Raw genomic sequence first — 24523 nt, 5'->3', positions numbered from 1 at the left:
GTTGGAGAGAAGGAATTTAAGGGTGGCCGTTAACACGTGCGGTCACTGCGATATAGGTCGTGAATCAGCAGACCATATTTTTACAGGTTGCTATGTCGCGGCGGTGGTCTAGGAGCATATTAGTCGTTGGTGCAAAGTGCCCCAAATTTTTGGGTTTTCGGTTAGAGACCTTCTTGATCTCCATAAGTCGATAAAACTTGGAGCTTTGGAGAAAGAAGTGTTCCATGGTATAATTATTATAGCTTGTTGGAGTTTATGGAAGGCGAGAAACGAAAAAGTTTTTGAAGGAATGGAGGTTAAGATTGAAAATATTATTGGTGATATTAAATCTTTTGGGTTTCTTTGGCTCAAAAATAGGGGGAGAAAGAGATCACTACTTTGGTCTAATTGGTGTAACTTTGTTTTAGTGTAATTTTTTGTTTTTCGGGCTTCTCTCCGGGTTGTGGAGGCTGCCCTTTGGTGTTTTGGTTCTCGCGGTTTTCGGTTGTTTATAAAAGTTTATAGTTGCAAAAAAAAATATTATTTGTATCAAATTAACTATTAAATCAACTAATTCATTAATTGTGTGCTACCCATCCCAATATCACTACAAGTATAAAACAATTAATTCATTTATTGTATGTTGCCTCTCTCAATACACTACAATTAAAAACAATTAGTTCATTAATTGTGTGCTATGGATTCTATAAATTCACAAGTTCAAGTGTCACACATCACAACTCCATTCTTACCTCACTTTACCTTTGTTCTTAAGCGTCGACAGAGGCAGGCTGTTAGATGGTGGTTCTGACTCCGGCGTAGCGGCGGACAGACGGCGGTCTTCAATGGTCGCCGGTTGTTCCACTAGTTGAGGGGTAACATAATATAATCTCAGGGGTAGCGAGATACATAACACGTAAAAAAAAGAAAGAAGATCTACTTTGTCGGAAAAGTTGAGGGGTAGCGGGTGCTACCCCTCCCAATGCATTAGATCCGCCCCTCACCTTGGCCTCTTAAATCCTGATATTTTTTTGTTATACTGATGTTTGACTGTATAACGGACAGAAGTTTTCGATACAGAAGTTTGACGGACAGAAGTTCGGTTGATGGAAGATGCAGATTGAGGCACTACTTTGTCAGAAAGACTTGGATGTAGTGTTTGAGGATGAAAAACCAGAAAAGTTGTCAGAAGCAGAGTGGAATAAGTTAGACAAGAAAGCTAGGGCTTGTATTACATTATCGTTGTCGGAAGATGTAGCGTTTAACGTCATGAAAGAAACCACAGCCCGTGGTATGATGGACGCACTATCCAACATGTATGAGAAGCCTTCGGCAGCAAATAATGTCTATCTTATCAGAGAGCTAGTGACAACTCGAATGAAAGAAGGTGGGTCAGTTACAACGCATATCAATAATCTTAATTCGAACCTCTCCCGCTTAGTGTCAGTCGACATTAAGTTTGATGATGAAGTTCAAGGTCTTTTATTGTTATCCTCCTTGCCCGACAGTTGGTCGCAAACAGTGACTGCGGTTTGTAAGTCGTCTACAAAGATTACTTTTGATGGGATTCGGGATTTGATTCTTGGAGAAGATTCAAGACGCAGAAATTCAAGTGGATCATCAAGTGATATATTAGTAACAGAAGGTAGAGGTAGGGGAAAACAACGAGGCAGTGAGAGCAGGAAGAGGAGTCAGTCTAGGACTCGCAAAGATATTGAATGTTGGGGTTGTAAATAGAAGGGACACTTCAGGAATCAGTGTTCGAATGGTAAGAAAGAGGTGAATGTTACAGAAGTCAACACTGCAGGAGAATGCCCAGAGGATGAGTTTTACATTCTTAGTGTTGAGGATAACGTTGATTTTTTGGGTGATGGATTCTGGTGCATCGTTTCATGCGACTCACTGTAGTGAAACGATGAAGAATCTTAAGATTGGGGATTTTGGAAAGGTTCGACTTGCGAACGATGATATTCTAGAGGTTAAGGGTATGGGAGATGTTGATTTGATCACTTCAGCAGGTACTTCTTGGACTTTGAAAGACGTGAGGGTTATTCTAAGTTTGAAGAAACGTTTGATTTCAGTTGGGCAGTTGGATGACCAGGGGTACGATGTTATGTTCGGGAATGGGCAGTGGAAGGTAGTCAAAGGGAATCTCGTGGTTGCTCGTGGCAAGAAACTGGGTTCGTTGTATATGGTCGATATGTCACCGAAAGGAGTGAATTTAGTTTTGGTGAAAGAAAAAGTCCGGTTCACAGAATCTCCTGGGCAGAAGAAGGTTCGTTTTGCAAGTAACAAACCCAGTGTAACATCCCGAAATTTCCAAGTAATATTAATTATGTTACTTAATAATAGAGAGAAAGTTTACCCGGGTTATCAGGAAATAAATAATAGAATAGGAGTTGGTATGGGTCGGGCTAGTGTTGGGTAATGGATGTGGGTTGTGGACTTGGATTAATTAGGATGGGTTAAATGAGAATGGGCCTTAGGTCCATGGGATCTCAGGGATATAAATACCCTAACACCCCAAAATATCTTCACTCTATCTTTATCCAAGCACACTCCACACACACATACAATAACTTCGCCGGAACCGGGCCGAGCCAAGGGAAGAATCGGACTGATCCGAGAGTGAGAGAGGGCGACTAGTTGCGTTAACAAGTTAAAGGAGATCCAAACAAGCCCAAAAAGGTATGATTCTTGATCTTTGAAGTTTAAAGATCCAAGCTTTTAGTGTATAAACGACCAAAAAATGGTCGGGTAGCGTAGTGGGTGATATTGAACCATAGCAAGGGTGTTAAAATCGCTCGAAATGCCGATCAGAAACTAAAACAGCGGCTGCCTGGGCAACTTCGCCTTCATCTGGGCAACTTCGCCTTCAAAGTGACGAACTTCGCCTGCAAGCTAAGTTCGCCTGACGAACTTCGCCTGCAAGCTAAGTTCGCCTGATGAACTTCGCCTGCAAGCTAAGTTCGCCTGATGGCAACTTCGCTGTAAAGTTAAGTTCGCCTAACTGGTAACTTCGCCTGAGGCCAAGTTCGCCTGATGACAACTTCGCCTGAAGCCAAGTTCGCCTGATGGCAACTTCGCTGTAAAGTTAAGTTCGCCTAACTGGTAACTTCGCCAGAGGCCAAGTTCGCCTGATGACAACTTCGCCTGAAGCCAAGTTCGCCTGATGGCAACTTCGCTGTAAAGCTAAGTTCGCCTAGCCGGTAACTTCGCCTAAAGCTAAGTTCGCCTAAGGTTAACTTCGCCTAAAGTCAAGTTCGATTAGAAAATAAATTAAAAACCTAATGAAAAATGTGTTAAGACAGTTAATGTAAATAAAATTTTTTCAAGCTGACCCCAGCCAGGGGCTCTGCCCCTTGGACCCTGCTAGGGGCTGCCGCCCCTAGACCCAGCTGCCAGGGGCGCTGCCCCCGGACCCCCGTTCGTTGTGGGTAGTAGTTAAGACTGGAAAGATGATATGAGTAGTGATAGTTGTTTGATACGTGTACTTGTTATACAGTCAGCCGTGCACAGCTGAAGAAAGGGATTACGATCAACGGTGAACGTAACCGTGTTCAGGTGAGTTTCTAGCCCCATTCCTTGTTATGTTTTCGGGGCTGTGTGCATACTCGATGTGTTGTTAATACATTTATCCTAAGTGATAAGTGTATGTCATATGTGATTGTGTGATAGATATGAATGATTGTTTGTCGGTACGCGAACGATCTCCGGATATTGCGCGTACTGTTAGGTTAAAAATAAAGGTACGAATATTATATATCGAAGATGTAAGAATATTTCAAATAAATACTTGTCGGGGCGTGAACGATCTTCGGATATTGCACGTAACGACAAGGGGTATGGTTGTTAAATGAATGAGGTAAAGAATGCCTAGAGTGTTCTTATGTTATAATGTAAGTATGTGTATATAGATACACGAATGGCATGTGAGTTCTACGTTCGACATAGTAAGTTAGGATGGCAAATCCCTCTAGCTTCTGTCGGACATAGACTCGGCTGGTAATGGCGTAGTTAAGGACTGCGAGCCTTATACGTGAAGTAGATGATATATGTAAACGTAGATAAGGACTGCGAACCTTATACGTAATGTAGATAGGCGTCAGCATAGGAAAGGACTGTGAACCTTATACGTGCTGTATTTATAGCATAGGGGAGGACTGCGAACCTCGTACGTGCTATGAATTAGGTTGCAACATAGGGAAGGACTGCGAACCTTGTACGTGTTGTGGATGTATTTCAGCATAGGAAAGGACTGTGAACCTTATACGTGCTGATTTTGTAGCATAGGGGAGGACTGCGAACCTCGTACGTGCTATGAATTAGGTTGCAACATAGGGAAGGACTGCGAACCTTGTACGTGTTGTGGATGTATTTCAGCATAGGAAAGGACCGTGAACCTTATACGTGCTGATTTTGTAGCATAGGGGAGGACTGCGAACCTCGTACGTGCTATGAATTAGGTTGCAACATAGGGAAGGACTGCGAACCTTGTACGTGTTGTGGATGTACTATGGTATAGGGAAGGACCGCGATCCTTGTACGTACCATAAATGGTGAACATAGGTAAGGACTGCGAACCTTGTACGTGTTCACGACCTTGAGTACAGGTATAGACGGTGAACTATGAACGTACTCTCGGTGGACTGAGGTTAGTGATTGTAGATATGTATGTATGTATGGTAGCAAGTATGTATGTAGAACAGAAGGGTAACTAGTGAAGTATGGATATGTATCTACAGATATGTATGTATGTGTATGTATTGTATGGCGTTCGATTAACTAGAACTCACTCAGCATAGCTGACTTTTAGTATGCACGCAGGTGAGCTGATTATAGAGTTAGCGTGAGGATGACACACGGCATGGATTGAACGGCTGGCATCTGAAGAAAGAAGTAAAGATGTTTTAAATATAAAGTTTTGTGTTATGGTATCAAAGAAAAGATTTAATGTTTTGTAACAAATGATTGATGTTTTATATTCCGCGAAAAGTTTTAATAAACTCTGATTTGAAGAACTGTGTTTATGAGTAAATCCGACGCTAAAGTAGGGTCACCGGGTTCGGGGCCTTACACCCAGAGCCAAAGTGAAGATTCAGGATGAACGAGCTAGGAAGGTTAAATCAGTCAAAGGACATCGTGACAGTGGGAGCACAAGTCGTGTTTCAGTTACAGTTCCAGGTCGACAGTGGATTAAGAAAACCAGTATTCCGGCTGTAAAAGTCTCTCCAGTGGATTACTTGCTGAATATGGAGAGTGTTTGTTCTCAGGGTATCTCAGGATCCGGTAGTTCGTTTCGGTGGGAGCCGGTAGGGACAGAGAACAGGTCAGGGGCAGTTTTAGTCGTGATTGATGTGTTGGAGCTCCGGGGGAGCTTCAACGGGCCTTCAGGTTAATTGATGAGAAGGCGGTGGCAACTAGAAGTTAAATGTTTTGATTACAGAAGTACAATCAGGAGTGCAGACGAGAGTACTCAAGGCCTCCGAGTGGGAGTTTGTTGGTTTCGTAGGCCTTTTCGGTGTAGGCCTGGTTTATTATTTGAAGTCCAAAGGGCAGGCCCGGTTTGGATTTCTTGTTTAATAAGATACAAACCCTAAGTGTTTCACTATATATATGATTGTTATGTAATTGTAATCGTTGTCACTCAATAAAGATATACCTAGTTGCCACCCGTGGGCGTAGGTCAGTTTAGACCGAACCACGTTAAATCCTCGTGTCGTTATTTCTTTCGTGTCGTGTTCGGTTCGTGTGTGCGTTTAATCCTAACAGTTTTATCTCCATGCATCCGAGGATGATAAACCAAACAACAAGATTATGAATTACCTAAAAAAACCAACCTTTTTATCCAGAGGCGGCCCTACTGTATTAGTAGGTAAAGCTAGGGCTTGAGGCCCCAGAAAAATGAGGGTCTCCGTTAATTAATTTTCGGTATTTATATATATGCATAATCATATATATATATATTAAAAATAGTTGGTTATCTAACAACTTTTCTACGTTGTCCTGTTGGTTATGCCTTAACCATCCAATCTTTCCCACCTATCTAATTTTCATCCACGCATGTTCGATTCCAACTCTAATTAACCATTTTTAAATTAGTTATTTCATGTTCACTATTTAATCCTTTTGTTTTTATTTTTTTTCCAGTTGTTTCAAAAAAAATGTCCTTGTATATATATACACCATGAACTTGTATTGTATATAAATCCTATTGCTTTCTAAATTTTGTAATTCATATACAAAACACATTGTTCGATAAACCTAAAATAAAATAAAGTGTGCGTATATATACTCTTCTGATTTTGTATTATACATAAATCAAACTTGTTTTTAAAACAAAGTTGAAAATGTTGTATTTTTATATACGAAACACGACAATTGCTAGGTAATTTTTTTAAAAGTTATAAATTTTATAATTTCTTCTCTAACTCTTGGCAAGGGCCCCAAACTTTTCCACCGCTTTAGGCCAAAATTGTTGGGCCGGCCCTGTTTTTATCCGAGGATGATAAACCAAGCTGGCATTTTTTACACAAAGATTAGTCTTTAGGCAGTTGAGTTTTTCACTGATTAATAACAGAATTACTAGAAGAATCGTAATTGTCTGTTCTGAGTGTCAATGCTATTAAAAAAGAAAAGAAAACCTTGGCGCTTAAATTGCATGATATTTGTGCCTTGATTACCTAAAATCAGCGTGATTATTTCCGAATATTTGGATGGTTTTAAAGTACTTTTCTCAAAACAATTTTTTAGTACGATTGAACTAGATGAACATAAAAAACACACACATATTTTTGTTTAAATAGTAACATTTTCAGTAGTATATATGATTAATTAGAGTATAAGAAGAAGTAACCTCAAATAATGATGATCGAACTGGGTGATATGGGAAGAAACTACTAATTTCTTGTGATCGGAAAGAATGGTAAACGTACGGTCAGATCCTGGTTTAATTTTATCCAACAAAACTGTTTTCATGTGGTCGATATATTTCTATTATTATTATCTTATGATTGAAAATTCAATTTGCAATGATTAGGCTACATGACACACTTTATTTTTCACCAGTTTGATTAGTTATATCAGTGTAATCTTAGGTTTTTTAAAACCCTTCAATCTCACGTTCTACCTATGTTGTACTTCATTCTTCACTATTCCTCTGTGTATGGAATTTAAATACAAAAAGAAATAAACGTAAAAAGAAGAAAATTTTAATTGGGCAATGTTGTGCGTGGGCTGGGGTGATTGGGACCCCATAACTAGTGTATGGGGTGGGGACGTGGTATTTTAGTGACCTCAGTGCCATTATTGGTGTTTCTAAAGTATACCCTTAGCCTTACGCAAAAGTTAACACAAAAATAATGGTTATTCTTTATATCTTTTTTTCACAATCAAGCCACACCACCCCCCTCCACAACCTAGAGAGGAGCCGACCGAACAAAACTTACATATAAAATTAAGTTGATGCTAATTCGACTACTCCATGTATTTTGCATTTCGAACTTTTTTTGAACAAAAGGACGGATACCAGGACTTGATATCATGACCAATTATCTCTTCTGTCTTAGTCTCTTTGCCTCCAAAAAGCTTTTCGTTAAAGGGCTTTCTATAATCTCCAACATGCAATTATCACAACCCTGGAACGAACACATTCTTCTCTTGATCTCCCAACCCCACTTGCTTAACTCCAACAAATATTTAGCCAAGAAGGCATAAATAAGTGCACCTTACACCGAGACCTAATAAACTCCCACACCACATACGTGACCGAACAACCCGAGAAGCGATGATCAACTAATAGTAATAGATAATGAATACATTCAAAGATAATTAATACCATGTGTTCTTTCAAACACATAAAGATAAATTTCCACCGAAACTCCGAATTTTATTCTTTATATATATATATGATAACATGCCTTTTCATAAAGTCATAAATTTATAACAGAAAATTTTTGAGATAGATAAACATGGATCAAAAAATTTACGAAAGTACAATGAAAAACAACTTTTTAAAACTAGGAAAATCCAATGAAACAAAGACGCCTAATCTTGTTAGGCACCACTAGGCGGCAATTAGTGTAACGCTAAAGCCCATGAATAATAATTTGCCAGCGTCGTTATATCACATGTGTCGCACTTAAGCTACAAAGAAGCATGAAGAGAGCGAACAATCTAAAAATGTGACGTCTGCATAAGATAAAGCTCTTTTGTATATCTTTGAAAAAAATGAATATCTTTGAAAAAAGATTAGCTACTTGGAGGGCAAATTCTTTATCAATCGGAGGAAGGGTGGTGCTAATCAAAGCGGTTCTTGAAAGTCTTCTGGTTTATTACTTTTCTATTTTCAAAGTGCCGAGCAAAGTTGTGGAGAACCTAGAAAAGATTATGAAAAGGTTTTTATGGGGAGGGTCTAATAATATTCAAAAGATTCATTGGGTGGCTTGGGAGAGAGTGGCTAGTCCTAAGAATAAAGGAGGTTTAGGCATCTCGAAGCTTAAAGATGTCAATATTTCGTTGTTAGCTAAGTGGGGCTGGAGATACAAAACGGAAGACAATGGGTTATGGAGACATGTTATTGACTCCATCCATAACCAAATTAGAGATCGAGAAGTGGTGCCGGGAAAGAAGGGAAGCTCAGGTGTCTGGCTAAATATAGCTAATACTATAAATACTTTAAATCTGGAAGGAAGTAATATGATGGATTTGATAAAAGGGCATTTAGGAGATGGCAAGAAATTGCTTTTCTGGGTTGACAATTGGGCTGGGAGTCAAAGTCTAAAAGAAGCCTTTCCAAATTTGTATAAGTTGGAAAAAGAAAAAAAGTGCAAGGTCAATGATAGGTTATAGAGACATGGAGGCAGCTTCAGTTGGTCTTGGAACTGGATTAGAGCTCCAAGTTCTATACAGGAAAGGGATGAATGGGAAAAGTGTTTGCAGATGATGATTGCTGCAGGTTGGAAGGAAGGCCCAGATTCTTGGGTTTGGCTTGGAGATAAAGATGGGGCTTTCTCTGTAAGCTCGGTCAAATGCTTAATTATAAAAAATAAAAACGTGGGGAACAATTTTATAATGAAGTGGAGTAAATGGGTCCCAGCTAAATGCAACATTCATGCGTGGAGGGCCGAGATGAATAGAATTCCTACCCGCGAGGCGTTGGAGAGAAGGAATTTAAGGGTGGCCGTTAACACGTGCGGTCTTTGCGATATAGGTCGTGAATCAGCTGACCATATTTTTACAGGTTGCTATGTCGCGGCGGTGGTCTGGGAGCATATTAGTCGTTGGTGCAAAGTGCCCCAAATTTTTGGGTTTTCGGTTAGAGACCTTCTTGATCTCCATAAGTCGATAAAACTTGGAGCTTTGGAGAAAGAAGTGTTCCATGGTATAATTATTATAGCTTGTTGGAGTTTATGGAAGGCGAGAAACGAAAAAGTTTTTGAAGGAAAGGAGGTTAAGATTGAAAATATTATTGGTGATATTAAATCTTTTGGGTTTCTTTGTCTCAAAAATAGGGGGAGAAAGAGATCACTACTTTGGTCTAATTGGTGTAACTTTGTTTTAATGTAATTTTTCGTTTTTCGGGCTTCTCTCCGGGTTGTGGAGGCTGCCCTTTGGTGTTTTGGTTCTCGCGGTTTTTGGTTGTTTATAAAAGTTTATAGTTGCAAAAAAAAATATTATTTGTATCAAATTAACTATTAAATCAACTAATTCATTAATTGTGTGCTACCCATCCCAATATCACTACACCCATAAAACAATTAATTCATTTATTGTATGTTGCCTCTCTCAATACACTACAATTATAAACAATTAGTTCATTAATTGTGTGCTATGGATTCTATAAATTCACAAGTTCAAGTGTCACACATCACAACTCCATTCTTACCTCACCTTACCTTTGTTCTTAAGCGTCGACAGAGGCAGGCTGGTGGATGGTGGTCCTGACTCCGGCGTAGCGGCGGACAGACGGCGGTCTTCAATGGTCGCCGGTTGTTCCACTAGTTGAGGGGTAACATAATATAATCTCAGGGGTAACGAGATACATAACACGTAAAAAAAAGAAAGAAGATCTACTTCGTCGGAAAAGTTGAGGAGTAGCGGGTGCTACCCCTCCCAATGCATTAGATCCGCCCCTCACCTTGGCCTCTTAAATCCTGATATTTTTTTGTTATACTGATGGATAGTTGAATACTTGTTAACACCATTGATATCTTGATACGCTAATATACACTTTCAGAATTCAAGTAATTTTTAAGTATTTTTGTGACTACCAAACACCTCATGAGCGTAGTGTGCAATGTGAGCGCCTTCGCCTGTGAAAACTAAACCTAATCTTTGGAAGGGTTCCTCGCAAAAGGGTCCACCTTTTTCTTGAACACCAACAAACGTACCCACGTTCATGGTAATATTATGTTACAACAATTGTTATTAGTCTTTTACATGCATAAGCATTCTTTATACAAAAGTGACTGAATCATCCTTTCTGAATTATAGTTCTGGTTTTGCATGTACTTTTAAGAAGCTGTTTCCGTCCATCTCTTGCTCTTTCTGAATTCTCATGGCAGACTCATGTGCAGAACTACTGCATCCACTTACTTCAATCACATCCAAAGTCAAAATCTTGCCTAAAGCTGATGGGATACCATCTAGTTTTAGACAACGATGAACCACTAATCGTTGTAGTCTTGGGAAGTTATCACTTGAACTAACCCATTCCCTAATATCAAGATCCTGCAATTTCAAGAACTTAAGTTTCTTATATTCTGCATCCCCAGTTTCCCACCTCTCTCCTATGCAAGCATGAAACTTTAATTTTAAAACCTCAAGGTTAGGCAGCCAAGCAAAGGTCCACATCTCCTCCCAATCCAGTCCAGTATTTGATAGTGTTAGTTTCTTAAGCTTTTCTGGAAACATAAGAGGATTACACGATCTTGTTGCTTCAGGAAACACAGTCGTGTTCAATAACTTCAACTTTTGAAGGTGCTCCATAGAGCTTAAGTTTGGAAATTCAAGATCACCAAGACTTGATATTAATGGTCCACAAAGCCCAAGCTTCCTAAGATTGGGAGTCCTTGAAAATATATTCCGGCAAGATCGAGGACTTACATGGGATAAGGTTTGCATGCTGGCTAGTAAATCCGGACAACCATCCTTCTTTTTCACTTGTATACCACAGGGCTCTTCAATAATATTTTCACCTGATTTGATATATAGATGCCTCAGATTTACCATATTCCAAATGGATTTTGGTATGAGCATATTCTTCCTTGATAATATTATCAGCATTTGTAGGTAGACAAGGTTTGATATTGATGGCTGAGGACTTCCTTCATGTGCTTGAATGGCCAGGTATCTCAAATTGATCAGTTGGGCTGCCTCATGAGGAAATGAGGAGATAGGGATAGAGGCTATATCCAGAATCTTAAGAGTTTTATATGTATCAATAAGAATTGATCTACCCGCCAGCAGAACTTTCCCTATCTCTAATGGAGAGAAAAGCATTGATGAGATCTTGTCATACCTATAAATGTTTAGAAGAAAGTTCTCTTCCTTTTCTTTTCTCAAACAAAAGTCGTGTAAAATGTCATGGATGCGACATGTTTTAACTCGTCCATCAGTCCTCATTGTCGGAGTCATCACCAGACTTCTCTTGATTAAATCCATCAATATATCCTCTGCAACATCTTCCAAGAGTCTGCTTCCCGTTTGATGTATAAATCCATGAGCAATCCAGAGCCAAATCAGCTTTGTTACAGGAATTTCATAGTCCTCGGGAAATGCTCCTAAATAAAGAAAACATGGTTTCAAGTGAGAAGGCAAATGGTTGTAGCTTAAATCCAGCGTGTCCATGTATTGGCTTGGATCACTAACCATAAATGAAGTTAGACTCTCTGCAATTCGCCTCCACCAATAAAGTGACCACTTGTTTTTCAGAAGGCCTGCAGCTATCACAATTGCAAGAGGCAAACCTTCACATTTTCTTGTTATCACCTTCCCATATTTCTCCAAGTGACTAGGACATATTCCCATTCTATATACCTTCTTCACAAATATATCCCAGCTTTCATCTTGAGTACGAAGACGCAAAACATGAGCAGGTCTTGCAGCCTTTACATGTAAACTCATGTCTATGTCACGACTAGTAAACAGCACTCGGCTTCCGGTTCGGTCATCCGGAAAATACATTCTGATATCATTCCAAGCTTTAGAATCCCAGATATCATCGAAGAGCACTAAATATTTACGACCTTTAAAAAGTCTATACAACTTTTCCCCCAATTGTTCGTCGCTCATTTTGTGTATCTCATCAGTAAGATCATTCATTAAATAGCTTAATATGCCCAGTAACAGGTCCTTCTTGTGGTATACTTGAGAAACACAAGTCCACGCACGAATGTCAAACATATACTCGATTAGCGGATCCTTGAATAGTTTTCTTGCCAAAGTCGTCTTGCCAAGCCCAGCCATTCCTGCAATTGTGTAGATCTGTAACTTCTTTGTAGACGTTCCAGTAAGTTGATCCAGTAGTATTTCTGATTCAGAATCAAATCCTACAACAGCCTCTTCCTCTACGTTTGAGTTGTATCTGATGTCACAGAGTTGTTCACAGGTCACTAGTATATTATTCAAATGTAATTGAAAAAAACCACTTGAAATCCAACCTTGTTTATACAACATTTTTTCCAAATTTGTCAATAAATCCTGCACTTCCTTAGTACTTTCATAACCTACCATCATGTTTCTGAAGTAATTCATTAGACCAACAGAGGATTCAATAACCATTCCCTTGTTATCTCGTTCCTCCGCTGCAGATGACATTTCAGATTTTCTCGTCCAGAGGCTGAATAGCTGCTTGATGTGAAGCTTAAGATCATCAGCCATGGTTCTCTATTATATGGAAGACAGAGCAGCTTGAGTTGATCAGTCTAATTATCAACTCCTACATACGTTAACCCCCCGCAGTTTTTTATAGAATAAACTTTAATCTATCTTCACAACCAAGAGAAGCTATGATCACTGCCATTCCAAAAAAGAAAGTTTCTATGTTAAGAATGAACATTCAACAACCTAAGCACACGTGGCACAATAAGTACATATTTAAGCCAGAACTGAAACTGATATAGACTGCGATTGTGTTTGTGATTTTATCACGACATTGCATCTTATCGTGACTTAAATATGTCAAAAGAATTGTAGCCTTTCTTCAGTCAGCGTAAGCATCTGGTCACCAAGGTTTGTGATTATGTTCCATTTTGATGGAAAGATGATCATTGTAAATTTGTACCTCTAAAACAAAATTTTAAAATGATCATGACAGCTCTGCCTGAAACCCTCCCCCAGGTACATCCTTGCCTGAGTTTAAAGGCTTCATTTGGATCAAACAGCCTCAGTCAAGACTCAAGAACACGATAGCTTTGTGATCAACAACACGATCACGACTCTTTTCGTTTACTTTGATAATCTTGAAACGTTACAAGAAGAACAAAACACAATGTTTAAACTATAAACAGATCCTTGGAAAGGAAGTAAACCAGTTTGACCAAAGTTCTAATTTTTAACAGATAGGAAATAATAATTAATAAACATCTACAATTTAGGAACTTGATAAACTTCAATCAATCCTTAGCTTTATCTCCATGCTATTCATGATGGGACAATAGTTGTATCCACACATCTAAACATCAAGATTATGAATTTACCTAAAAAATCAAACTCTTTATCCGAGGATGATAAACCAAACGGACATTTTTACAGAAAGATTAGTCTTTAGGCAGTTGAGTTTTACACTGATTAATAACAGAATTACTAGAAGAATCATAATTGTCTGTTCTGAGAGTCAGTGCTATTAAAAAAGAAAAGAAAACCTTGACGCTTAAATTGCATGATATATGTGCCTTGATTACCATTTTTAGTACGATTGAACATAAAAACACACATATGTTTTTGTTTAAATAGTAACATTTTCAGTAGTATATATGATTAATTAGAGTACTATAAGAAGAAGAAACCTCAAATGATGATGATCGAACCGGATGAAATGGGAAGAGACTACTAATTTCCTGTGATCGGAAAGAATAGTAAACGTACGGTCAGATCCTGGTTTTATTTTATCCAACAAAACTGTTTTCATGTGGTCGATATATTTCTATTATTATTATTATCTTATGATTGAAAATTCAATTTGCAATTATTAGGCTATGTGACACACTTCAATCTCCCGATCTACCTATGTTGTAATTCATTCTCCACCATTCCTTTGTGTATGGAATTTAAATACAAAAAGAAGAAAATGTAAAAAGAAGAAAATTTTAATTGGGCAATGTTGTGCGTGGGCCGGGGTGATTGGGACCCCATAACTAGTGTTTGGGGTGGAGACGTGGTGTTTTAGTGACTTCAGTGTCATTATTGGTGTTTCTGAGGTATACCCTTAGCCTTACGCCAAAGTTAATGCAAAAATAATGGTTATTCTTTATATCTTTTTTTCACCATCAAACCACACCAACCCCCTCCACAACCTAGAGAGGAGCCGACCGAACAATACTTACACATATAAAATTAAGTTTATACTAATTCGACTACTCCATGTATTTACATTTTGAAATTTTTTTTTGAACAAAAGGATACCAAGGACTTGATATCATGACCAATTATCTCTTTTGTCTTAAGTCTCTTTGTGGGTCCCGTGACCGGATCAAACAACAAAACAAGCTAAGATACTAGTTGTTCTTGGATCAACCTCACAACTAGTTGGCGGAAATAACTAGTTGAACCGAAATCGTGGATCTTGTGCGTGTAGAGAGGGGCGAAAGTTTTAGGGGATGTGAGGGGTTAGAGAGAGTTTAGTTACTTAGAGAGAATATGGAATGGTTGGATGCAATATTTGCAAGGGTTGTGTTGGTGTATGCCATACACACACAATATATAGTGTGTTTATTGTCATACACCTATCTCATTAATAAATGTCCAATGGGCTTCAAGTACAAGAGGCCTCGGGCCCAAAACTTTCAATCGTAAACGAACATAAACGTAAACTAAAGTTATACAAATACAAAAGACTTAAATTAACAAAACCAGGCCTTACAATCTCCCTCTAGTCTTTTGGTATTTGTCTTATTTCCTTCTCACCGCTCGCATTCGGGCTCATAGTCAAATACACCATCTGGGTCTTCTTCGAAAGGCTGCTTTTCAACAAGTAATCTGACAAACTTGTTGAACTTTCCAACGATGGCGTCCGTGTTACAACAACTGTTATTAGTGTTTTACATAATCATTCTTTCAATAAAATTGACTGAATCAACCGTACTGAATTTATAGTTATGGTTTTGCATGGACTTTTAAGAAGCTGTTTCCGACCATCTCTTGCTCTTTCTGAATTTCCATTGCAGATTCATGTGCAAAACTACTGCATCCGCTTACTTCAATCACATCCAATGTCAAAATCTTGCCTAAATCTGATGGAATACCATCTAGTTTTAGACAACGATGAACCACCAATCGTTGTAGTCTAGGGAAGTTATCACTTGAACTAACCCATTCCCTAATATCAAGATCCTGCAATTTCAAGAACTTAAGTTTCTTATATTCTGCATCCCCGGATTCCCACCTCTCTCCTACGCAAGCATGAAATTTTAGTTTTAAAATTTCAAGGTTAGGAAGCCACGCAAAGGTCCACATCTCCTCCCAATCCAGTCCAGTATTTGATAGCGTTAGTTTCTTAAGATTTTTAGGAAACATAAGAGGATTACACGATCGTGTTGCTTCAGGAAATACAAGCGTGTTTAATAACTTCAACTTTTGAAGGTGCTCCATAGAGCTTAAGTTTGGAAATTCAAGATCACCAAGACTTGATATTAATGGTCCACAAAGCCCAAGCTTCCTAGATTGGGAATCCTTGAAAATATATTCCGGCAAGATCGAGGACTTACATGGGATAAGGTTTGCAGGTTTGCCAGTAAACCCGGACAACCGTCGTTCTCTTTCACTTGTATAAAACAGGGGTCTTCGATTATATTTTCACCTGATTTGATATATAGATGCCTCAGATTTACCATATTCCAAATGGATTTTGGTATGAGCATATTCTTCCTTGATAATATTATCAGCATTTGTAGGTAGACAAGGTTTGATATTGATGGTAGTGGACTTCCTTCATGTGCTTGAATGGCCAGGTATCTCAGATTAATAAGTTGCACTGCCTCACAAGGAAACGAGGAAATAGGGATAGAGGCCACATCTAGAATCTTGAGAGATTTATATGTATCGATGTGACATGATCTGCCGTCCAGAAGAACTTTTCCTAGCTCCGATGGAGAGAAAAGCATTGATGAGAGCTTGCCATACCTGTAAAGTATGATCAGCATTTCTTCATTTAGGAAGTTAATGTTTGTCAAGAAAATACAATTTCCTCTTACTTATAATTGTTTGGCAGAAAGTTCTCTTCCTTAGCTTTTCTTAAACAAAAATCGTGCAAAATGTCATGGACACGACATGTTTTAACTTGCCCATCAGACCTCATTGTGGGAGTCATGACCAGACTTCTCTTGATTAAATCCATCAAGATATCCTCCGCAACATCCTCCAAGATTCTGCTTCCAGTTTGATCAATAAATCCTTGAGCAATCCACAGCCAAATCAGCTTTGTCACAAAGATTTCGTAGTCCTCGGGAAATGCTCCTAAATAAAGAAAACATGGTCTCAAGTGAGGAGGCAAATGGTTGTAGCTTAAAGCCAGCGAGTCCATGTATTGGCTTGGATCACTAACCATAAATGAACTTAGACTCGCTGCAATTTGGATCCACCAATCAGGTGCCCAGTTATTTTTAAGAAGACCTGTAGCTATCACAATTGCAAGAGGCAAACCTTCACATTTTCTTGTTATCACCTTTCCATGTTCCTCCAGGTAACTAGGGCATATTCCTGTTCTAAATGCCTTCTTCATAAATATATCCCAACTTTCATCTTGAGATCGAAGTCGCAAAGCATAAGCAGGTCTTGCAGGCTTCACATGTAAACTCATCTCTATATCACGACTAGTAAATAGCACCCGACTTCCAGTTTTGTCATCCGGAAAATACATTCTGATATCATTCCAGGCTTTACAATCCCAGATATCATCCAGGACAACTAAATATTTGCGACCTTTAAAAAGTCTGTACAACTTTTCCCCCAAATGTCCGTCATTCATTTTGTGTATCTCATCCGTAAGATCATTCATGAAAGAGCTTAATATGCCCAGTAGCAAGTCCTTCTTGAGGTATATTTGAGAAACACAAGTCCACGCACGAATGTCAAACATATACTCGATTAGTGGATCATTGAATAGTTTTCTAGCCAAAGTCGTTTTGCCAAGCCCGGCCATTCCTGCAATTGTGTAGATCTGTAACTTCTTTGTAGACGTTCCAGTAAGTTGATCCAGTAGTATTTCTGATTCAGAATCAAATCCTACAACAGCCTCTTCCTCTACGTTTGAGTTGTATCTGATGTCACAGAGTTGTTCAGAGGTCACTAGTATATTATTCAAATGTAATTCACCACTTGACATCCAACCTTGTTTATACAACATTATTTCCAAATTTGTCAATAAATCCTGCACTTCCTTAGTACTTTCATAACCTACCATCATGTTTCTGAAGTAATTCATTAGACCAACAGAGGATTCAATAACCAATCTCTTGTTATCTCGTACCTCCGCTGCAGATGACATTTCAGATTGTCTCGTCCAGAGGCTGAATAGCTGCTTGATGTGAAGCTTAAGATCATCAGTCATCGTTCTCTATTTTATGGAGCACAGAGCAACTAAGTTGATCAGCCTAATTATCAACTTCTACAAATGTTAACCACCAGCAAATTTTTATAAAATTATTTAACATGATATATCTACACAACCAAACACGAAGGTGGAAATGTAGTAACTATGATCACTGCAATTCCAGAAAAGAAAGTTGCTACGTTAAGAATGAACGTTCAACAATCAGGAACTGAAATTAATATAGACTGCAACATAGCATCTTACTGTTAGACGTAAAAATAATGCAGCCTTTTTTCCGTCAATGCAAGCATCTGGTCACGAAAGTTTGTGATTATGTTCCATTTTGATGAAAAGACGGTCATTGTACGTACATTTGTACCTTTAAACAAACTTATAAAAGGATCATAATATACTCTTATAAAGTTCACCTTCCTTAAACCACTAGCCCCTAGCAGCCCCGCCTAAAACCTGTTGAAGAATGAACCGAATCATGTCATGCAAGGGATCATTTTTATTGTCATGTACTTTTATTTAATTATGTTTATCTTAAGTCATTGTTTAAATAAAGGCCAACAACGTTACTTCAGTAGTTAGTAGTTCAGGTTGAGCTATTCTTAAGGAGTCTACCGTTGCATCCTTATACCAAGTCTTTTTTTCTTGTTATTTAAAGAGGCCTCTTGGTTCTCAATTGTATGCACTTTTTCAATTAATAAGAAATCAGTGAATCCCTTTTGCAAGTTCTTGATCTTGTTGCTTTGATTTGCTCATATACCAACATATTTGGTATCAGAGCAGGTGGAAGCGCCCGTTCCATAATTCTGCTATCCATTAACTTCATCGAACCCCTAATTCTTCTATGGCCAATCAAACCCTAAATTCAAACCCTACCCTTCCTATTCCAGTATTCAAGGGTGAAGGTTACGAATATTGGAGTATTAAAGTGAAGACGATCTTGAGTTCTAGAGACTTTTGGGATCCGGTTGAATCCGGTATCGATGCAAAGGTAGATGCACAGAATCGAAAGAATGATCAAAGAAAGGATGCATATTCCCTGGCCATCATTCAGCAGGCCGTTCATGAGCAATTATTCTCCCGTATTACTGCTGCAACCTCTTCAAAAGACGCTTGGGAGACCCTCAGAATGGAGTTTCAAGGAGACTCACATGTTCAATCAATCAAACTACACAGGCTTCGTAGAGACTTTGAGAATCTCTGCATGAGAGATGAAGAAGAGACTACTTTTCTAGGGTTATGAGCATTTTCAGTCAACAACGAGCTTATGGTGAAACTGTCGAAGATCAAGCAGTGGTGGAAAAAATCCTGTGAAGTCTAGCCCCTAGGTTTGATTATGTTTTTCCATCCATTGAAGTATCTCACGATTTATCACTACTAACCCTTCTCAAGCTCATGGGATCGATCTTTACAATCCCATGAAGAAAGAATAAATAGGAGGGCTCCTGAAAAACAAGCTAAAACTAATGAGCAAGTCTTACAAGTTATGCTCGATAAGACTCATATTGGGTTTCAATCCAATTCTGGATCAAGAGGAAGAGACAAAACCACCTTCAGAGGACGAGGGTGTGGGAGAAGTTTCGATAGAAATAAAGTTCCTCAGTGCACCATATGCAACAAATTCGGGCATCAGAAAAGGGAGTATTGGTATAACATTAAGCAGCTTGTCAATGTAGCAACAGATGAAGTGACAACCCGAAAAGAGGAGCCACGGTTGTTCATGGCAATCGTGCCTGAACCGCAATTATCTCTTATGACCAGTACTTCAACAACGGGTAACAAAACATGCCTTTGGTTTCTTGATTCTGGTTGTTCTAATCACATGACAGGGCTTAAACATAGCTTTGCTAAGCTTGATAACTCTTTCAAACTTGTTGTTCAACTTGGAAACAAGAAGGAAATTAAAGTAGAAGGCAAAGGCACTGTCAAGATCGACATGCCTGATGGTAGTTACAAGTTGCTAGATGATGTTTATTTGGCTCCTGATCTAGAGTATCATCTTCTTAGTGTTGGTCAATTGATGAGAAAGGGATACTCTATTATTTTTGATGATGATCAATGTGTGGTCACTTGCAAAGCTACTAAATTTGTCCTTATGACTGTGAAGCTTGCCAATAACAACATGTTTCTTGTTGATGCTGCTAAGACCGGCAACAGTCAACCCTCCGAAACCGAAGTTGATTCAACCACCAAGCTATGACATTCAAGGTAATACTCCAGGTTTGAAACATTTACATGAAAAGGGTATTGTATTAGGACTTCCTAGTGTCAAGATACTTGAATCATGTGATGATTGTGTTGTCGGGAAACAATCAAGGGACTCATTTGCTTCAAAGTCATGGAGTGCCACTAAGAAGTGTGAGATTATTCATACAGATTTATGTGGCCCCATGCAAGTCCCTAGCTTGGGTGGTAGTATCTACTATTTATTGTTTATTGATGACCTCACACGCATGTGTTGGGTCTACTTTGTTACTAATAAATTTGAAGCTTTCAGCAAGTTTAAGATCTTTAAAGCATTTTTTGAGAATCAATGTGGCAACTCAATTAAAGTTTTAAGGAGTGATAGAGGAGGTGAGTTTCTTTCTAATGAATTTAATGCCTTTTGTGATACACACATGATTAAACGGGAACTTACTCCTCCTTATACTTCCCAACACAATGGAGTTGTGGAAAGAAAGAATCGAACTGTTAAGAAGCATGCTAAAGCACAAAGGGTTGCCAAACTATTTTTGGGCTGAAGATGTTGCCACTGTTGTGTACCTCATCAACATTGCACCTACAAAAGCGTTGACAAATCAAACACCGTGGGGAGCTTGGAACAACACTAAAGCCACAGTTCGACATCTACGGACGTTTGGGTGTGTGGCACACTGCTTAATACCTGCCCAGAATCGAAGAAAGTTGGACAGCAAATCAGAAAGGTGCATTTTGATTGGATACTCTACTCAATCCAATGGTTATAGACTCTAATACCCCATAAGAAAAAAAATTCTCAACCAGCCGAGATGTGATATTTAGTGAGAATTCTAAATGGGACTTCACTAAAGATCCATCAACACAATTCTATGATACTCACTATATTGATCCATTCCCTATTAAAAGCAAACCCAATAACTCATTGCATTCAACTCCTTCCAAAAATACCGAAGCATCACCTGACAATCAACAATCCCAATCAAACCTTACATCGAATTCAAATGCATCATCATCTCAAACTTCTGCCACAAACCTACCTGAAACACCTCTTACATTCACTCCAAATACCCAATCTTCCAGCACATCCACACCTAGGACCTCCTCATAACCTCTATGACCAAAAATTCATTCCTTAAACATTATCTATGATCGTGCACCTGAAGTGGAGGATCCCGTTTATGATGACTTTGACACATGTCAATTTGCTCTTACTGCAACAGATCCCGTATGTTTCAAGGAGGCAACAACGAAAGAGGTATGGCAAAAGGCTATGAAGGAGGAACTTGATGCTATAGAAAGAAATAAAACATGGGATCTTGTTCATTTGCCTAATGGTAAAAACTTAGTCGGGTTAAAACGGCTATATAAAGATTGGGCTCAAAGGTGAAGTGGTAAAACATAAAGCTCGCTTGGTGGCTAAGGGTTATTAACAGCAACATGGAATAGATTATCAAGAAACGTTTGCTCCGGTTTCTAGGTTCGAAACCATTCGTGTGGTCTTGTCCGTGGCTGCTCAATTGGGTTGGTTCATTCATCAACTTGATGTTAAGTTTGCCTTCCTCAATGGCGACTTAACTGAGGAGATATATGTTCAACAGCCCGAAGGATTTGAAGTTGTTGGGCATGAAAGTAAAGTATATAAGTTGAAGAAGGCATTATATGGCTTGAAACAAGCTCCTAGAGCTTGGTACTCTAAGATTGATGATACTTCATCAAGAATGGATATATTAGAAGTAAAAATGAACCGACCTTATATGTTAAGAGGAAGAAGGAGATCAGCTAATATATGTGTCTCTATGTGGATGATATTATATGTACAAGTCAATCATCAAACTTGATAACCAAGTTTAAACAAGGCATGAAAAAGGAATTTGAAACGACCAATATTGGTCTACTCAAATTCTTCTTAGGTTTGGAGGTAAAACAAAATAAACATGGAGTATTTCTCTCACAAGAAAAGCATGCTAAGAATCTGTTATCCAAGTTTGGATTGAAAGGATGTAATGATGTGAACACACCAATGAATGCTAGTGAGAAGTTTCAAGTAAATGATGAAGCTGATAAAACTAATGAAACTGTGTATCGAAGTTTGGTAGTTGGATTGATATATTTAACCCACACAACACCAGACATAAGCCATGTTGTGAGTGTGGTCTCTCGGTTCATGCAATCACCTTCGAAGGTTCATCTTGGAGCTGCTAAAAGAATTCTCAAATACATCTCGGGTACGTTGAATTATGGTATATGGTATACTCGAGGAAATAAGGTTGAACTATCCTGATTTTCTGATAGTGATTGGGCTAGTTGTTTGGATGATAGAAAAAGTGTGCCAGCTTATGTATTCTCCATCGAAAGTGGAGTTGTGAGTTGGTGTTCAAAGAAACAAACCACTGTTGCCTTATCTAGCACCGAGGCAGATCTTGTTGCTTTGATTTGCTCATATACCAACAAAACCCTCTCCCCTGTACATCCTCGCCTGAATGTAAAGAACACGATAGATTTTATGATCAACACACGATTACGACTCTTTTCCGTTTTATTGATAACCTTAAAATGTTACAAGAAGAACAAAACACAATGATCCCTTTTTAAACTATAAACAGATCCCTGGCAAGGCTTTGAAACGGAACATCGACTCTAACAATCCCGTCTCCGTCTACCAAACGACCGGAAATGTTTCAAAAAAGGTAGGCATACGAAGTACAAAAAGTTCATGGCCTTCTTTATCTCTAAATAAACCAGTTTAACCCAAATTCTAATTTCACACAAATAAAAAATAAAATATTAACAAACATATAAATTTAGGAGGTTCTCAGGTTAAAAATCTTCAATCAATCCTTAGTTTTTGTTGGGTGTCGTAGGCCTTTTCGGTGTAGGCCCGGTTTATTATTTGAAGTCCAAAGGGCATGCCTGGCCCGGTTTGGATTTCTTGTTTAATAAGATACAAACCCTAAGTGTTTCACTATATATATGATTGTTATGTAATTGTAATCATTGTCACTCAATAAAGATATACCTAGTTGCCACCCGTGGACGTAGGTCAGTTTAGACCGAACCACGTTAAATCCTCGTGTCGTTATTGCTTTCGTGTCGTGTTCGGTTCGTGTGTGCATTTAATCCTAACAAGTGGTATCTAGAGCTTAGGTTTGGATCACACGAAGAACACGTAGAACCATCCGGTCGCCGCCGCATCAGAATCGGTTAAGGGTCGGCAGATAATTAACCGCCGCTACCTAGTTTTTGTTGCTACCGCTGCAAGTCGCCGTTAGGGTTTACGGTTGCCATCGTCGTCCGTAGATCACGACTTGGGTTATGTTATTTATCAGAAGGCAATTAACACCGCACCGCCACCAGTATATCGCCGCCAACATCGCCGTTAAAAACTACCACCGCCCAAATTTCAGATCCGAGAAGAAGAGGAAGGCAGAGTGAGTTCAGTTAGGTTCGGCAAATTATTGAAAGAACGAAATTATTTCTTTTTTATTGATGTTTGAATTTGAGAAAGAGAAGACGAAGAAGTTGTGCTATTTGACTTTTCTTGTTCGGCTTTCAAGGAAAAGAGAAGCATCAATCTCTTTGTTCCTGTGCTCGTTGTTCCTCACAGCAAAGTAACAATGAAAAGAAAGGTGTTTTTTTTATTTGGTGTTAACTTTGATCTAGTATACTAGGCCACGTGGAAGACATTTAACAAAGGGCAGGAGGCCCAAAATTTGTAGGTGTTTTTTACATTAATTAAGTGGGCTGCCATCAGCTTATTTAATTTGAGTGGGCTAGTTAGGCTAAGATATAATTGTTGGGTCAAAGTACGAGTCAAGAACGGTTATATCAAGATCCTATTTTTTTTTTTAAGAACCGTTGTCAATCAGAAGATGCGTTAAAGAAACGAAGAACCAGTGCCAACCGCGTTTGTCAGGTGTTATCGTTTCAGTTTAAAGTTTCTGACTTTCAGTTCGTATTTTCGCTGCGTTTAAAATAGGTTGATTGTTTAACGGAGTTCAGTAAAACAATCGTTAAGTTCAGGCTCGTGTTGCTGTGTCTGTCTCTGTTTTTATCCAGTTTTTCGTTTTAGTCATTGTTAAGGCAGAAGACGGAAAGGTTTCGATACAGAAGTTTGACGGACAGAAGTTCGGTTGGTGGAAGATGCAGATTGAGGCACTACTTTGTCAGAAAGACTTGGATGTAGTGTTTGAGGATGAAAAACCAGAAAAGTTGTCAGAAGCAGAGTGGAATAAGTTAGACAAGAAAGCTAGGGCTTGTATTACATTATCGTTGTCGGAAGATGTGGCGTTTAACGTCATGAAAGAAACCACAGCCCGTGGTATGATGGACGCACTATCCAACATGTATGAGAAGCCTTCGGCAGCAAATAAGGTCTATCTTATCAGAGAGCTAGTGACAACTCGAATGAAAGAAGGTGGGTCAGTTACAACGCATATCAATAATCTTAATTCGAACCTCTCCCGCTTAGTGTCAGTCGGCATTAAGTTTGATGATGAAGTTCAAGGTCTTTTATTGTTATCCTCCTTGCCCGACAGTTGGTTGCAAACAGTGACTGCGGTTTGTAGTTCGTCTACAAAGATTACT

General features: G+C 38.8%; 2 protein-coding genes across 2 annotated transcripts; both read right to left on the bottom strand.

Moving 5' to 3' along the window:
* Positions 1 to 10416: 10416 nt before the first annotated feature.
* LOC143569312 (putative late blight resistance protein homolog R1B-16) lies at positions 10417 to 12861 on the bottom strand. Its single transcript, XM_077055263.1, has one exon. It carries the CDS (start codon positions 12859 to 12861, stop codon positions 10468 to 10470), a length of 2394 nt encoding a protein of 797 aa, XP_076911378.1. The 3' UTR covers positions 10417 to 10467.
* A 2473-nt stretch (positions 12862 to 15334) lies between these two features.
* On the bottom strand, positions 15335 to 22525 carry LOC143569307 (putative late blight resistance protein homolog R1B-16). The gene is made up of 3 exons (XM_077055260.1): positions 22394 to 22525; positions 16392 to 18196; positions 15335 to 16320 (listed from the first exon to the last, which is right to left on the bottom strand). The coding sequence occupies exons 2-3, from the start codon at positions 17744 to 17746 to the stop codon at positions 15831 to 15833; spliced, it is 1845 nt and encodes a 614-aa protein (XP_076911375.1). The 5' UTR covers positions 17747 to 18196; positions 22394 to 22525; the 3' UTR covers positions 15335 to 15830.
* Between the last annotated feature and the right edge of the window lie 1998 nt (positions 22526 to 24523).

This window comes from Bidens hawaiensis, unplaced genomic scaffold, assembly GCF_021521415.1.
Source record: "Bidens hawaiensis isolate Kalapana, Puna unplaced genomic scaffold, B.hawaiensis_p1.1 tig00024447_1, whole genome shotgun sequence".
NCBI lineage: Eukaryota > Viridiplantae > Streptophyta > Magnoliopsida > Asterales > Asteraceae > Bidens > Bidens hawaiensis.
This window is presented reverse-complemented; position numbering and strand designations above follow the sequence as displayed.